The following is an 18,592-nucleotide window of genomic DNA, read 5'->3' on the forward strand; positions in this document are numbered from 1 at the left end:
GGTCAAAATTTTTGACGTAAGAGAACTGTCAAAACATTAGAATGTGACTTTTCATTATTGCCATGTTTATAATAAATATGGCAATAATGAAAAGTCACATTCTAATGTTTTGACAGTTAATAAACATGGAAATAATGAAAAGTCACATTCTAATGTTTTGACAGTTCTCTTACGTCAAAAATTTTGACCTACGTAATATCGCTTTTGTAGTAAAAATACTATAGGTATATGTTTTGTTGTATTATAATATTTTTTTCAATTCTAAATAATTTCAATTGAAAATCAAAATAATTTGGTTAAATTCAGAACCGTCAAAAGTTTAATCCGTTTAGTTAGTTGATCTTCGCACATGATGACACATGGTCTCCGTGGGTAAAAGTTTAAGGTGAATGAATTTCAATACTAACTGCGCTGATAAGCGGGTTCGAACCTAAATGGAAACTTTTATTTTTTTTATTTTTTTATACATTTTATCATTGTAAGTTTTTTATATAATTTTTTTTTTCAGAAAATACGTATTTAGTTAAAATTTTTTCCTACATTGTTCAGAAATCATTTGTGGCATTTTTCAATGTGTTTGTTTGTGTGTGTTTTATTCTTTTATTATTTTAATTTTTGGCACTGTTTTAATAAAAATTTTTGAGAAGTAGTAAGTATTAAAATTAGTTTAATATTGAAATAAAATATAAACAAACTGTTTAAAGTATATTAATTTCGTTGAAATCATATAATAGAAGTATAACTTCTTACGTGCGTACAAAGTACACACATTCTTTTTTTAAATGTATGGTTCACTTTACCAAAATTTTAATAATTATTCATAGTCAAATTTGATTTTTTTTATAAAAAATTAAGTAATCGTGTGGGGAAAAATAAATATTCCATTTTATTTGCCTATTTGTCTTATTTGTAAAATTCATACATATTAGAGTTTTCAAAAAGCGTATACAGGGTGAAATTTTTGCTAAGACCCAAACGAACTAATTTTTTAAAGCCGGACCTGATTTTTTTCTAGTTTAAATAAATCAGTTGATTGGGTGGTAACATAAATCAAATATTTGTTTAAAAAAAATTAATTTTTGTAATAAAAGTTAATTTTTTTAAATCTATGGTTCACTTTACCCAACTTTTAATTCATAGTCAAATTTGATTTTTTTATAAAAAATTAAGTAATCGTGTGGTAAAAAAAATAAATATGCCATTTTAATTGCCTATTTGTCTAATTTGTAAAATTTATATTAGAGTTTTCAAAAAGCGTATACAGGGTGAAATTTTTTCTAAGGCCAAAACGAACGAATTTTTTTAAAGCCGGACCTGATTTTTTCTAGTTTGACTAAATCAGTTGATTAGGTGGTAATAGTGTAACGATTGACCAAAATAAGAGACACATCGATCTGACCATTCAAAAATTATGACGAATACAAATTTCCGTCAAAATGCGAAACTCGCCCTGTATATTATTAAACAATGGGAGCAGACACTTTTTAATGGTCATTTGTTATTCCCCATAGGAGCCTCTATACGAGGTAGGAGTATGTACAGTTCCTCATGACTCACCCTGTATATTTCCTTTTATGGATTTTCTCTGATAACTGAAATCGTTAATCAACCTAGATATTTAATTACATTATTTTCAAGGCTAAAAAATTGAAAATAACCATTTTACCGATATTTTTATATTATTTTTAGCAGTGTAAATCTACCAAATGTGATTCATATTATCGTAAAACTTATAATGCAGTAAAATATAATTGGATATGGGTATTATTGTATGCAAATACCTAAAAAGGATTATAATGCATGAATACAATTAGTATCAAAAGACAGGATCAAATTTCATGCAGAAAGGTCTTTTTTAAACCTGGTTAATATTACGTATATGGTGAGTTTGCTCGCTTTGAATTTTCAAGCTTTATAAGAAAGCTAATTGTGTAACATTAATTCTTATTATTAAACTGCAGAAAACTGTACTTATTTTAGCGTATTGATGAACAATAAATACGGAAACATTTTTTAGCTGAAGAATCACACATTATAGCAGTGCTATTGAACAATAGCTATTTGTATAACAAGGGAGGAAAGTGCTACTTTTCCTCCCGAGAATGAAGTTTACTGCCCGAAGCGTAGCGGAGGGCAGTAATCATTCGAGGGAGGAAAAGGCACTTTACTCCCATGTTATACATATGGTTTTTCCACCTTCCTCAAATAATAAGTCATTTTTACTTAATTTATTTATGTAACTAACCAACAAAATTTATTAGAACTAAAACTAACAAGTAGGTACAATATAACTGTCAACTGTCAAATATAAGTCAAATTATTAATGTAAACATTGTTAAATCAAAACATCAATTTACTGTTTTTTTACCATTCTGCAAAATACAGGATGTTTTATAAATAAACGTTAAAATGTATAAATACTTTCGTAATAGAAAACAGATATTGTACAGGGCGTCAATAAGTTATATTTCATGAATGAAATACCATGACGTCACTTTTACTTTTCCTCCCTAGGGAGGAAAAAATTTTTCCTCCCTAGGGAGGAAAAGTATAACTTTGCTCCCTACAATCAGGTCCGGAAAAGTATACTTTCGGTAGAGGTAGGTGGAAAAAAATTTAATGATTTGAGAGCTTAACTAAAATCGACCGAGTAAACAAGATAAAGTCAGAGAGAGATAGAGAGTTTTTAAGGAAGAACAACGGCATATACTTAAAAGCTCACGTGAACTTAAAGCAGGCGTCCAACCTTAGAACAATTTTTAAAATATAAAGATTAAAATTTAAAGATTATCAGTTGTATTGAGACACATACAAAATGGATCACCATAAACTTTCTACCAACGTTTTGTTGTTATTGACGAAAAACACCAAAAAAAAACGGCTGGAAGTCCTCAACTTTTATTTTTATGGGAAACCTTTTGTAAATATGTACAATCATTCGATCATTTCAATACTCCAAAGCGATGATGAACTTCATCCCTAAAATCTTAAACAGAAAGGGATATTATCATGATTATGTTAATTCTGTTCACTGTTCCTCTAAAAGGATAGTTAGACGAGCAATTAAAATACTCTCTAACATTGCACAGCCATGTCAATAGTCGCCTTCCAATGCCACGCTTTCCAAAAATCTTTTCTAACATGATATTCTGCAGAAGCTGGTATTTTGTTCCCCAATCACGTGGCGAAGGTACTGTAGTTTCCGTATCTTTATTTCATTACTCAGTTCTGTTTTTTTTGAAAGTCTTCTTCATTCGTGACCGTGTATGTAAGATATTCTCGGGTTGGTAGCATCTCAAGAGGTTGTAAGATCATTACTCTTTCTAATAGAGGAGTAAAGCCAGTGATTGATTTATTCGGAATTTAATCCACCAAAATCCACCAAAAATCCGATTCTGTTTGGAAGGATCAGCTGATTGTTGCTTCCATAATAGTAAATACCTTTATATACTAGGTAATAAAATCACGGAACTTCAAAGCTCTTCTTCTTTGTGTGCCGTGTTTGTTTTCAAGCGTTGGATATCTTCGTATTAACAAGCTGATGAAATGTTTTTCGGTCAGCAGCTATATGAAATAATTCCTCGACCGTTCGACCTGTGTCCATTGTCTAATGTTACGTAGCCAGGACAGTTTTTTTCTTCCAACCCAGCGCTTTCCTTCGATTTTTCCCTGAATGATCAACTGGAGTAAGCAATTTTTAAGTCTTCTCATTATATGACCGAATTATAGAACCTTGCTCATTTTTATGATGTTGATCAATTCTCGCTCTTTGTGTATGGTCTCTCGGTCTCTGCGACACGTTAGTTAGATATGTGGGCTGGGCTGTCCACGGGATTCTGAGCATGCAACGGTAACACCACAACTCGAACGCTTCTGATCTGTTAGGATTTTTTATTTTTGTTGTCCACGTTTCACATCCATAGAACAAAACGGACCAGACGTAGCACTTCAATACTCTTAGACATGTGGTCAATGACATACTTCTACTACACAATTCAGAACGCCAGCTAATAAAGCTTTTTCGTGCAAGTTCTATTCTGGTTGAAATTCCCTCATCACTTTCAACACTGCAATCAATCCAGCTACCCAGATATCTAAAGTGTTCCACCCTTTCCAGGATTTTGTTATCTAATTTTAGTACTGAGTTTTCGATATTAATTTTTCCGACCACCATCCATTTTGTTTTAATCGCGTTGATTGTTAAGCCTTTTGCAGTACATTCGTTGTTTACAGCGTTCAACAGGGGTTGAAGGTCTTCTAGACTCTCTCCCATTATGGCGGTGTCATCTGCGTAGGTATCTGATGTTATTAATAATTTCACCACCGATTTTAACACCTTCGCGACGATTATTTAAAGCTTTCTCAAAAATTGGTTCGGTGTAGGCAATGTCGGTGACATAACACATCCCTGTCTGATACCACGCTTAATAGAAGCTTTAGCTGAAAGTTCTTGATCCAACTTAATACAAGCTGTAAGCGGTCTGATTTTAGTAAAGATTTTTGAGCAATCTAATGTCGTATGTGTCCAGATCAACTAAGTCCAAGCATAAGCCGATAGTCGTTACACTGTCTGACATTCCTTTTCTTGGGATAGTTACAAATATTGATTCTAACCAGAACCAGTTGTTTGGTAAAACAAGATTTTTTTGAGGACAATGCGCGTGACGACAGTCGCGTCATGGCATGCCTTTCTCGTCGGTCTCGCTTTTTCGTAAATAACGTATATTGTCGTCCCTGCTTATGTATAATTTTCCCTACGACTTCCGTATAAAAGCATAACATTCAATCCAATGTAAAATTGTATATTATATTCACGTATTCACGTCTTTGCCTTCCGGCTCTGTATTAATTCTGCCGTTAGACAATAAGAAAATTAAGAGTGCCCTCATGACTCAATTAAATACAAAAACCTTACTTTGTGATCGAGTTCAAAGTTTGGAGGTAAACTATGCCATCCAGAATTATCATCCATCGAAAATAATCGTAACTGCTGCCTAATATTAGCCTTCTCCCTAAAATAAAATAGAAAACATTAGAGCTGATGTGATATACTCGTAATAATAAATACAGTTACACCCCTCCTACACAAGCATTCAAGCAAGTTCAAACATCCTAATACGTCTTTTCAAAAATGGAGACAATTCGGGCCCGCAGAGTTACAGAGGAATTAATTTATTAAACACTACAATAAAATTAACAACCAAAGTGATAACAAACCGTCTGAATGAAATTATAACATTAGCAAAAGAACAACAAGGTTTTAGGTCGGGAGGATAATGCACTGACACTTTATTTATAACGAGACAAGTTCAAGAGAAATTAGAATACAACAAACGTGGATATTTATGTTTTGTGGACCATAAAAGGGCTGCAAAACTTAATGAATAAAATAACGGAAACAAGTAGAACATATAGATTAGATATAAACACCAGCAAAATCAAGCTAATGATCATCAACAAGCAAAACATAACTAGAGCAAATCTGTATGTGAACCAAATGAGAATTGAACGTGTATACAACTATTTGGGAACTATAATCAATGAGTCGTGGGACAATACTCAAGAGATTAGAGCATCGGAAAGGCAAAAAGTGCTTGACTATGAGCTCTGTGTTTAAGAGCCATGACCTCACTCTAAAAACAAAAATAAGGCTCCTCAAATGTTACGTGTACTCAACAACTCAGTGCTTATATACGGAGTAGAAACGTGGACATTGAAGGCAGAAACTCTATCGAAACTTCAGGCTTTTGAGCTATGGTTGTACAGAAGGATCCTGAAGATACCATGGACAGACAAAGACCAATGAAGAAGTACTACGGAGGATGAACACAACCGCAGATTTAGTCAACATCGTGATGGGCCTTAAGCTGCAGTACTACTCCAATGCATTTTACAAGGTAAAATTGAAGGAAACAGGGCCCCAGGACGAAGAAGAATATCCTGGCTTGCTAACCTTAGAAGAGTATGGTGTAGAAAGACCTCAACACAACTATTCCGTATAGCATTCAACAAAGTCATCATAGCCAGAATTATTGCCAACGTTCGGAATGGACAGGCACCCTAAGAAGAAGAAGATCATAAGAAGGCATTTTACAGGATCAAATTAAGGAACGTTATCCATTTCTTGTAAGCAAGATATATACCTACCCCTAGGAAAAATTAAAACAATCGAAAATATCTACCAGAACAACACAATAAAATTAAAAGTAGAAGATGAACAAACCGACCCAATTGAAGCTGGCAATGGAATAAGAAGGAGGATTTCCTGAGTCCTCTTTTGTTCAACATGATCATGGATAAAATAATAAGAGAAGTAAAAACTAAAAAAGGTTACCAATACTAATCTCTCAAAGTGAAAATGATTTATAACGTATGCTGCACCAATTTAATATAACCGCCAGAAAATTTAACATGTTAATTTCTCCAAAAAAGACAAAATGCATGGTTGTTACAGCAAACTGAGATTTTAATTAGAACTGGAGGGTCAGCTAATAGAACAAGTGATGGAGTTTAAATATCTAGGCATCACAATATTTGGCTACGGAAATCTCAAAACAGAAGTGGAAGATTAATTGAATAGAGCAATCAGAGCCGCAGGTTGCCTGAATAAAACAATATAGGGAAATAAAAATATAGAGATATAATTGAAAGGCAGAATTTACAAAACAGTTATCAGACCAACAATGACATACGTGGCAGAAACCCGACTTGACACTGACTAGAAACAGCAGAGATGAAAACGCTTCGAAAAATCATTATTAAGACACTACGATGGGACAGAGCTAGAATTACAGATATACGACAGAGATGCATGGTGGAGAACAATAAGAACTGAGTAAGAAGCAGAAGATTAGAATGGAACGACTAAATAAGCTGAGTGATAACAAATAGAGTAAGTAGTAAAAACAGCGAGAGACGGTTCCCCAATAGGAAGACATGGGAAGACCACGAAAACGATGGAACGACATCTTACTGGAGGCACATTGAAAAACAGACAGTGCCATATCAACACAAAAAGAAGAAGACCTCCTACAACACATTTTCAAACTTTCGGTCTATTCTAAATTACTGATCAGTCTTTTAAACAACTTTAAATAGCTTCTTAATAATCAAAAATTCTAAATATAAAAATTTGTTGCTATAAACTTCACTTGTAAGTCATCATCTCAGTAATATTGAGATGAAGTTACTTTAGAAAGAAATTACAACAATGCCCAAAAATAATTTAAAATATTAAGTACCTACAAGGAGAATTTATAGAGAATATTTTTAGTACCTAAAAAGAGACAACGAGACACTCCATATTAATAATATCCAGACAAAAGGATAGGAACATTGATTAGTCAAATCGCAGAACAACCACAAGAGATTAAAAAGCCGTATAGAAATAGCAAGGGTAAAACTTGTGAAAATGAAACATCTATTTTGTAGTAAAGACCTAAGAATGGATAAGGATAAGGTTGTTGCGCTGCTAGATTTTTATAACTTTGCTCTACGGATAATAGACTAATAGGCCTAGACATTGAAGCAATTTGAAATTAAGAAATTGGAAGCTTTTGAGCGTTGGTGTTATCGAAGAATGCTACCTACGAATATCATAGGTAGACAAAATCAGCAATATTGAAGTCCTTGATAGGGTTAGTAAGGGAAAAGAAATTATAAAGACAATAAAGAGGCAGAAGTTTGAATAGTTTGGTCATATAGTAAGAGGTCTTGGTTATAGTCTGCTGCGTTTGATTATAAAGGGCAAAATAAAAGGTAAAAGATATGTAGGAAGAAGACGAACCTCCTAGTTACGAAATCTAAGGAAATAGTTTAGTCTGAGCTATAACCAACTATTTAGAGCTGCTGTAAGTAAAATAAGAATTGCCATATTGGTATCCAACCTTCGATAGAAGATGGAACCCTAAAAAGAAGAAGAAGGAGAATTAGAACTAGTTTAAAAACAATGCAGGAGGTAATGATATATACCTTGCTCTCTTCTTCTGAAATTCTTCTTCAACTTTCTGCATGGCCTCTAATTCTCGTATTCTTTTTCTCTCTCTCTTTTCGGCTTCCCTTGACAATTTGTCTGACAATCGTTTCTTTTCTATCTGCCGTATCGTACTTTGAAACGTATACTTCTTAGGCTTTCTTTTCATTTTCCAGGATGAGTCATCGTGGCTAATGGGAGGATCTTGGAGCTGCTCTGGATGATGCTTTTCTAATTCTAGTCCGATATCTTCACAGGATTTTGAATATTGTGAATACTTGTAGTTTTTCATAGGGCGTTGGTATCGGTCATTGTTAAAATCAACATCTAGTTCAGGTAAATATATTATTCTAGCTGATGCATTGGCATGGGAGGGGTATGGCTGATCCTCAGTGTCTTGCATTCGATGTCTTTCCAACGAATGGAACGTGTGGGTTAAGGAATTCGGAGCAGATTTGCTCAAAAACCAATTGGCACTTTTTTCATCTAGAACACTGGATTCAAGAAATTCTTTTTTGTTCGATAAATTACCCAGAACTCCTGTTAAGGACTTTTTAAACTTTTGCAGACCACTATAATGGGGTATATTGTGCTTTTCAACTATATATGATGCTAGCCGGTTATCTCTGGGTAAGGATAAACTAAAAGTATGGGGACCATCACGCGGCCTTAATGTTTGTAACAACTTTTCATTCTGAAGATCTTCATCTATACTAGAGTCATCTCCCAAATCTTGTTGAGGGGTCCAGGAGATCCTCTCGGGTTTGTTTAAGTATTTGATCTAAAATAAATAATTAGATAGTTTAAAATTATATAGATTTAGATAAGAATTAATAATATTTTTATATCTTATTAACTTACAGGAATTTTATTTTTTTGCATTGCCGCATTGGTATCGTTTGCAGAGGTAACATCATCGTAGCAATAAGCAATAGGTATCACAGCATCTCCATCGTCTCCAGATATACCAGAATCTCCAGATTTATCATTACTGAATCTAGAAACAACCCATCAATTTATTTTATACTATATAGTTTCTTAATATATTTTCCAAATGACTAAGACTCCAAATGTGTCAATCCAGACTGAAACCATAAATAATGTAAATATTATGAAGATATCAAATTACTTCATAAAGAGGACTATCACAGGAAGACTCATTTATAGACAATCTTTTTACTCGCTACAATATGGTATTCAAGCCGCGCTGCACAATCTGTCGTTGAGTCTTGAGAGCAGCATACACCAGGATAAAATGGTAGGTACTTGCTGCATTCTTAGGTATTGAAGGTGCATTTGCTTATTATCTCTATCAGGTCTATACACAGAGCATTAACTTCATTGGAATGTGCGAACCCTCTTAAAGGCAGGATCTATATTAGTTTGGCAGAAGAATTCGGGAAATACGGAGTTGAAATATTGGCACTCCAGGAAATCAGATGGAAGTTTTTGGAAGAAATTCGTAAAAATAAATTTTCAAATGTTGAATGGGTTGCATGTGAGAGTTCATTTTAAATGAAGTAAAAGACAGACGTACTCTCAATCAACAATAATGATTGAGAGTACGTCTGTCTTTTACTTCATTTAATAAATTTTCACTATACTACTTCGGAAACAAAATGAACAAGGTGAAAGAGGAGTAGGGTTTATCAAAAGACTGTGAGAATCACATTTACTCCAATATCAGATAGAATTTGCACCATAAGACTCAAGAGTAAACTCAATAACATAACAATGGCGACAGAAGAGGCTGATGAAGAATAGGTTGAAAGATTTTATGGATAATTACAGGAAGTATGTAGTAAAATCCAAAGACACGATGTTGTTATAAAATAAGGTGATTTTAATGCTAAACTGGGAAAAGAAGAACCTTTTGTCCTTATTAGCGGAAAGGAACATACTTAACAAATCAAAACTAATAAAAATGATAAGGATTTCCTTGATACATTGGAACGAGGAATAAAGTATCCCTTATATGGGTACCGGCACAAGAAGGAGTCCAAAGAAATGAAGCAAATCAGAAACAACATTGACGGGAAGCTTTAGACTAATTTAATTAGTGTTAGCAGACGAGAGCTGAAGACGGCGACAGATGAAACTGTCAACTGAGGAACTACCTCTATAACATAGGTCAAACGAATGAACCATGAGGTAAAGCAAGTATAGATTCAGGAGAAATCCTTTCGATAAGAAAGTTGCTGAAAGTAGTGTTTCTTCTGATTTTAGAGGAAAGGAGAAGAAGAACTACAACTTCAAAAAATCGGAAATAATATAAATATAACAGCTGTGTTTTGATCAGGACTAACTAGAACTAGATTGACACAATTTTCTTATTTCACAATAAAACACTGAAAACTTTTGTTTTCTATACTTCCACAAAATTTATTATTTACAACTATGTGACTACAGCTGTTTCGGCAGAGTGCCTTTCTCAAGTGATATAATTTACAATGTGTTTGCCTTTTTAAGTCTCTAACTGAAGAGGTTGAGGAGTGGGGAGCTGTTTGTCTCGAGTTGGTCATTCAGAATTATATTTGTATTTTTCAGTTTATTAATTTCCATAGATTCTAAAAAAGATAGCTTAAGGCCTTTATTTTGGATATGCAGAATTTGAAACTCTTCATTGAAAGAATGATTATGATCTAGAAGGTGAAGTACGTATGTAGAAGTGTCTGTTTTTCTATTGTTGAAAGTCCTTTTATGTTCTGCTATCCGTTTGTCAAAAGTTCTGCCAGTTTGACCGATGTACGTTTTCGGACAGTCACCACAAGTTAGTTTGTACACACCACTCTGTAGTTGCTTTCTCTTTCGGCTTTTATTGTTCTTAATATATTTGCTTAAGTTGTTGTTAGTTCTGAAAGCTGGTATTATTCCTTTCTTTTTTATGTATCTGGCTATTTTTGTTGTTATCTTGCCAGTATATGTGAGAGAGCAGAAGGTACTGGGTTCTTTCTGTGGTGGTGGATACACACTAATTTCAGGGCTTTCTTATGGAGTTTTTGATTTAAAATTTTGTTAACTGTTTGTTCGTTATAGACGTTATTTACTGCTATTTGTTTAATGATGTTTAGTCTTTCAACAATAGAAAAACATACACTTCTACATACGCACTTCACCTTCTAGATCATAATCATTCTTTCAATGAAGAGTTTCAAATTCTGCATATCCAAAATAAAGGCCTTAAGCTATCTTTTTTAGAATCTATGGAAATTAATAAACTGAAAAATACAGATATAATTCTGAATGACCAACTCGAGACAAACAGCTCCCCACTCCTCAACCTCTTCAGTTAGAGACTTAAAAAGGCAAACACATTGTAAATTATATCACTTGAGAAAGGCACTCTGCCGAAACAGCTGTAGTCACATAGTTGTAAATAATAAATTTTGTGGAAGTATAGAAAACAAAAGTTTTCAGTGTTTTATTGTGAGATAAAATGAACTTCCATCAAGTAACGGTCGAATCCATCAAATTTTCTTACTGTTACAAATCATGTGACTGTTTATTACCTCTGTCCAACATTGACTAATGGAGGTGGTGGTCTGGAATATTTTTCAATATGATCTTCCATCATCAAAGGTGTATCGTCACTAATCATTGTCCCTGTTGTATTATCGTTGGCGTCCAAAGACAGAAGCCTCCAAGCTGCTGCTGGAGAAAATCTAGGAATTTCTAACTGTTTCTTGGGTAATATAGGTCGTAACTGTAGGTCTATCCCTGATCTACAAATATCGTGTTCATCAGACTCAATGTCGCTAGAGATATCTGATTCAGAAGAATGTGGTACTCTGATATTTGGATTGAAGTTTTCAAACACCCCATTACGCGGTTGTTTTTCTTCTAAATTTTCATCCATACCAAAATAAAAGAGCTGTTTTGGACGCTGGTCTTTAGACACCAGATCTTTAGAAGTAGGTGATGGAGACATATCCGGTGTGGTAGATTCCTTTCCAGAAGCTTCATCTCTAGTACAGTTTATCATGGGATTTTTACACTGTCGATTTTCTATTTTTTCCATCAATCTTTCTTTCAAATCTTTGCTACTAGAATTATTCGGATCGAGAGTCTGCAACTTGGTTCTATTACTACTACTCGATTCTGGTTTACACTCACCTACTTCCACGTGTCTTAATTTGTTCGTTGCATCTTTAAGCTCTTTGTAAAAGTCATTGGAATCAATCAGCTTAACCTCTGGCAAGGATAGTCGCTTGGATTTTTCGTTGATTTTAGTAGTGTTATTGGGACTGGCATATTCATCTGAGGTTTCATTTAAATGACTAGATTTCTTTTTCGTTTCTGCTCTGGTTTTAAATAACCTTGCCTTTCTGATTGGTAGACCGGGATTGAAGTCTTCTTTTCCGGATGACTGCTTATCGCTGCCCTAAAATTCATTAATATAATTATCAAATTCATCAAAAATAAATGAATTGAAATCTTTTAAAGATAGTGCCTGGAAGATAGAGCTTAGAAAAGACCTGGTTACGAGGGAAGCACTAGTTGCAACCTAGGTGCTAGGTCAGAACTGCTACGATCAAAGGAAAGGTGTAATGATGTGCTTTATAGATTATGAAAAAGCGTTAGAAAGAGTACATCATAAACTCGTACATACACTAAAACAACTCGACATAGATCAAAAGACATTCGTTGCATTGAAGATTTTTACTGGAATCAAACAGCTGTGGTCAAGGTGGATAACGAAACAACGCAAGCTCAAAAATTTCTCAGAGTTGTAAGACAGGGATACATTCTCTGCCCACTACTGTTCAATTTATATTCAGAAAGTATCTTCCAGGAAGCTTTTGAGGAATGCGAAAGCGGCATCAAAGTAAATGGTACCTAGGTCAATAATATACGACATGCGGATGGCTCGGTCTTAATAGCAGACAATATAATGAAATTGGATAAAAAAGCAAGAACATGGGATTTAGCATCAACATAAAAAAGACGAAGTTCCTTATAATTAGTCGTCACTTATGTCAACATCAAAATGCAAGACTAGCATATAACAACCAAGATGTAGAGCGCGTAAGAAAATTTATTGGCAGTATTCCATATCCGCCAGAGACCCTGATGTAGTTGTAACCCCCCCGCCCTTAGAATCATCCTGGTTACGCCGTTGTGGGAACCTGGCTATGTGAAGACTGGATGTCGGATATGGAAATTAAAAGTCGGATAGAAAGGGCCAGAAGCGAATTCATAAAATTCAGAAACGTCTTTACAAACTCCGACTTTGACCTGAACATTAGATTCACGAAATGCTATATATGGTCGTTGCTCCTATATGGCATGGAAGGATGGACTTTAAAAATAAACACAATGAATAAGCTAGAGGCATTTGAGATGTGGATTTATCGACGAATCCATAAAGCTCCCTGGACCGCACGAATAACAAATGAAGAAATTCTGAGAAGAATTAGTACAGAACGACAATTGCTGTGCACAATTAAACAGAGAAGACAGCATACCTGGGACACGTAACTAGAAACGAAAGATACCAATTTGTGCAAACCTTAATTGAAGGAAAGATCGAAAGAAGAAGAGGAATGGGTAGGAAGAAAATGTCATGGCTCCTTAATGTCAAACAATGGACAGGGCTAAGAAACATAGTTAGACCTAATACACACTGCAAGAGATAGAGAAAAATGGTCAAACGTGATCGTGAACATCCATTAGTGGATTGCATAAGAAGAAGAAGAAAGATACTGCACACTTGAACATTTAATTACACATTTTAAAGTATTACCCCAAGAAACGAAGCTGAAGAAGCACTTGAAAAATCTAAAATTTTCTAAAAAGAAAGGTCGCCGAGGCCGCATGGTGGGGGGAATTTCTTTTCAAGCTCGTGAAAACTGAAAACGGAACTTCAAAACGGAGCGCGCTTGAAAAACTGCAATATCTCGAGTTCTATCTATCTTTAAATGATTTCAATTGTTTTAAATAGTTTGTTTCCTGGGGTATATAAGATTTTAAGGAAGATCCCTTACCACCATATACTTTCGTGGAGGAGAAGGTGCTTTGTACTTTTTCTTTGATTTCTTGTCTCTATAATCGTGATTACTATGCATCGGCGCGTACCGTAGATCGGGTTCTGATGCAAAAGATTTTATCTAAAACATCAACGAATTAGGCTTTACCATAGATAATAGCGACTGTATTATTTACCTGTTGACTAGAAACATTATTATTGAGCTTATGTTTGACTCCTTGATGAGCTAGTTTGCGGGAACTGTCCTTCTCTCTTATCAACTCTCTTCCATCATTGGAACTACTGTCGTCAAAAGGTGCACTGCGATCTCTCTACAACAAAATATTAATTAAAAATGAAATTCAAAGTACAAAAATACATTCAATGCTATCTCAACTAAATTATTTTTGAATATTTCCTATTGCAGACCATAAAAATCATGTCAATGAAGATTACTATAAGATAAGAAGAAGAAGATTACTTACAGATTTGTCCTTAATTTCGTCAGTAAAGCGTGCATGTCTTCCGCTGATGGTACCACCGGAATGTAGTATCTCTCCATTGTTAGTCGACCTAAGTTTTAAATGGGCGTTTCTTTCTGGCAGTACCTTGTGTTGGAAATTGTGTTTGGGTTGTGGATGCTGCGTCCTTGGGAAAGAGTGGACCCATTGTTCGTTTGGTTGTACTTCTGTGACCGCCGGATACTGACTTCCACTATTGCCCATATCACTATTTGGTCCTTAGCTGTGTCATATTCTGAAAATAAATGGTAATTGTGTGTAAAGCAGCTATTTACAAGTTGGTAGTAAAAGTATAACTAGGTTTTTGGAACACAAAATCTAAAATCAAGTAAACCTACGCCATTACTTCTCCTCGACAAGAAGAGTCTTTGTGTCCTATACTGTGTAAGGAGGTATTATACGGTAAGCCTTCAAGATATACTCATCAGTGAATGTGAATATACGGGTTAAAAATATGCTCTAGGATTAATCAAAATGATCAAAAATATCTACCAGAACAACACAATAAAGGTAAAAGTACAAAAAGAAGTAACACCCAATTAAAGCTGGCAATCGGATAAAACAGGGGGATTCCCTCAGCCCTATATTGTTCAACCTAATCATGGATGAAATGATAAAAAAGTAAGAACGAAAAAAGGATACCAAATGGCAGAAAAAACAACTTAAAATAATCTCCTCTGCAGACGACGCAATGCTAAGCTCTCAAAGAGAAGATTTACAACGTATGATGCAGCTGCACCAATTTAATATAACCGCTAGAAAATTTAACACGATAACTTTTCCAAAGAAGACAAAATGCATGGTTATAAAAGCAAATCTACTAAAATGTAAATTGGAGCTGGAGGGTCAGATAATAGAACAAGTGATTGAGTTTAAATATCTAAAATTCACATTCTACGGGATGCTCGAAATAGAAGAGGCAAGTTCAAGTGAATAGAGCGAACAGAGCCGCAGGATTCTTGAATGCAACAATATGAAGAAATAAAAATATCGGAAGAGAAATGAAAGACAGAATTTACAAAATCATCATGTCATCAAGCCAATAATGACATAAGCGGCAGAAACACGACCTGACACAAAGAGAACACAAAGTATGCCAAAAACAGAAGAAATAAAAACCATTAGAAAAGTAGATACTAAGGCATTATGGGACAGAGCTAGGGGTACAGATATACGACAGAGATGCAAAGTGGAGAATATCAAAGATTGGGTAGGAAACAGAAGAGTAGAATGGAACTATATACTTCCCATATAAGCCGAATGACAACAAATAGAGTAGTAAAGACTGCTAGAGTCGGTTCCCCTATAGGAAGATGATCAGTAGAAAGACCACGAAAACGATGGTACTACAACTTACTGGAGGCACATTTAAAAAGAGACAGTCATTGTCTTCGTCTACACACAAAGAAGAAGAAGAGAAGAAAGTCAGGTAATAAATTTAGCTGAAACACATAGCAACACTTGCAAATATCACATGAATTCCTAAAAGCCCTACAAGAAAATATAAGTAATAACCAGGTTTCATGGAAATCTAATGACAAGACTTAATGAGAGTTTAATGAGAGGCAGATACAAGGTAATGGACAAAGAGAGAAGAGTAATGCTTAAACGAGGGTAACATAAGACACACGAATGTAGAGACGTAAATAGCATACAGCAATACTAATACGTAGCAAAGACCTACACTACAATCAAGATGGAAAAACACAACAGAATGAAGATAATATTATAAAGAACAATTGAAGGATTTTATAGAGAACTCTATAGAGCAAAGACAGATAAGCCAAATACATATAGTTAAACACCAAAGAAATTAAGAAAGTCATAGTACGAGTAAACGATCAGAAAGCTCATCAGAAAGTAGCTTCTCAGAAAGACATAGTACGAGTAGACCAACAAAAATCTAAAGAGATACATATAAGAAGAGGAGTACGACAAGGATGTGTATTATCCTTTTAATATGTGCTCAGAACAGGTGTTTAAATAGGCACTGGAAGACACCATTGAAGGCATTTCAATTAACGGAATATCAGTGAATAATCTCAGATATGCAGACGATATAATACTTCTGGCGGACATCAAAGAAGGGCTTGCAAATTTTGGTTTATCGCACTACGCAGTACTAGGACGCATCTGTAAAAATATTAGTACATTTGGATGTTGAGAGGTGACTCATATTTTGTTGCAGAAATTGCTTGAATATAATAATACATATAATATACTCATATAATAATATCTGAGTTATTCTCCCAATCAAAAAGGTCCGGAACATTGTTTAAATAATCAAAATGTCAAAAAATTAAGGAAAAATTCGACTTTTTTCTTCGTTTTTTGATTATTACTTTAAAAGTATTCCTTTTCCAGAAAAGTTGTACAAAAATGAAAGTTGCGTAATTAAATTTCCTTCAACAAAGAATTAGTTAAAAACTTTTAAAAGTTGTCACCATTGTTGCAAAATAGCAATAATTGCGAAAAAAACCATAAAAAACAAGAATTCGCATTTTACGTTTTTCAACCATTTATTCTACACTTAGGACCTTCATATTTCACCCAGAAAAACTTTATGATATAATAAAACAATACCGTAAATTTCATTAAGATCGGTTTAATAGATTTTGCAAAATAAATTTTGCAATCCAGCTTTCGCAAAAAAATTCATTTTTTCAAAATGTTGCAGGACTGAAAATAAAACAGGTAGCAAGTTGAAATTTTTTTTACATATAGAATAATACTGTAGCTTTCATTTGCAAAATTAAAATCGGTTAACTCCACGGCGTCGGGATTTTTTTTAAATAAACATTAATTTTTGGTGTTACGCGCAGGACAGCGGTGTTCGATTCACACAAGTTGATTTCCACCAAAATTTCTTCAAATCTTTATTTAATATATTATCTTCTTACTCTATATTTTGTTGTATTTTATTTAATATATTAATTCCAGAAAAATCAAACTAATTTGATTATTGTTTGTGAGATATTGCATATGTTTAAAAATAATAAACTTTCATTCTCTAAGTTAAAATATATGAACAAACAAAGTTTTTGCTAAAATAAAGTGTTATTTCAAAGGACAGAGTATGTGTTTTTATTTTGCAATAAACAAATTTATTTATTTATATCCAAATGTACTAAAAATTAAAATTTATCAATCATTATCAAAGGTCACTGGAATGCCCAATCAGAGCAAACGTATTCGCTGTCCTGCAGGTAGCACCAAAAAGTAATGTTTATTTAAAAAAATTCCTGACGCCGTGGTAGTTAACCGATTTTAATTTTGCAAATTGCAAATGAAAGTTACAGTATTCTTCTATGGGTGAAAAAATTACAACTTGTTACCTGCTGTATTTTAAATCCCGCAACATTTTGAAAATATGATTTTTTTTGCGAAAGCTGAATTGCAAAATTTATTTTGCAAAATCTATTGAACAGATCTTAATGAAATTTACAGCATTATTTTACTATATCATAAAGTTTTTCTAAGTAAAATATGAAGGTCCTAAGTGTAGCATAAATGGTTGAAAAACGTAAAATGCGAATAGTTGTTTTATTATATTTTTTTCGCAATTATTGCTATTTTGCAACAAGGGTGATTATTTTTTAAAATTGTTAACCAATCCTATATCGTAGGAAATTTAATTATGAAGCTTTTATGTTAGTGCAACTTTTCTCGGAAGCGAATACTTTTAAAGGTATAATCAAAAAACGAAAAAAAAAATCGAATTTTTCCTTCATTTTTTGACATTTTGATTATTTAAACAATGTTTCGGACCATTCTGAGTGGGAGGATAACTTAATTATTATTATGAGTTAATTCCAAGCAATTTCTACTAAAAAATATGAAAAAAACTAAGTTTTCAATCTAATAGCACATAAAACAAAATTTAAAAATGCTATTATACATCCTACCAGACTGAAAACAATGGGAACCTTCTCTGGTAACACCTCCGAGGCTTCTACAATTTGCAAGCCATAACGGATGCTGAGGCTAAGGAAGATGAGGGAATTTTACAATTTATAATTCACGTCCCATCTGCTCAGCGCGGTAAAGTTCCAACGAGAATGGTTCCCTTCGTACTCCAATCGGAGTAAACATGTAAATCAAAAATGAATAACCATTTTCAATTTCTTTCAACAC

The 18,592-nt window shown here is 33.9% G+C and overlaps 1 protein-coding gene across 2 annotated transcripts in view; it reads right to left on the bottom strand.

Moving 5' to 3' along the window:
- LOC114325435 (uncharacterized) overlaps positions 1-18,592 on the bottom strand; it is an 88,387-nt gene that overhangs the window by 4,007 nt on the left and 65,788 nt on the right. For both annotated transcript variants that reach the window (XM_028273506.2, XM_050663519.1), the window contains exons 2-8: positions 14,423-14,693; positions 14,135-14,269; positions 13,957-14,079; positions 11,482-12,353; positions 8,834-8,969; positions 7,972-8,753; positions 4,916-5,012 (exon numbers count right to left, since the gene is read on the bottom strand). In XM_028273506.2, the coding sequence (XP_028129307.1) occupies positions 4,916-5,012; positions 7,972-8,753; positions 8,834-8,969; positions 11,482-12,353; positions 13,957-14,079; positions 14,135-14,269; positions 14,423-14,662 (2,385 nt within the window). In that variant the 5' untranslated portion in view covers positions 14,663-14,693. The remainder of the gene's footprint in view (positions 1-4,915; positions 5,013-7,971; positions 8,754-8,833; positions 8,970-11,481; positions 12,354-13,956; positions 14,080-14,134; positions 14,270-14,422; positions 14,694-18,592) is intronic.

The sequence above is a fragment of the Diabrotica virgifera genome, chromosome 10, assembly GCF_917563875.1.
Source record: "Diabrotica virgifera virgifera chromosome 10, PGI_DIABVI_V3a".
NCBI classification, from domain to species: domain Eukaryota; kingdom Metazoa; phylum Arthropoda; class Insecta; order Coleoptera; family Chrysomelidae; genus Diabrotica; species Diabrotica virgifera.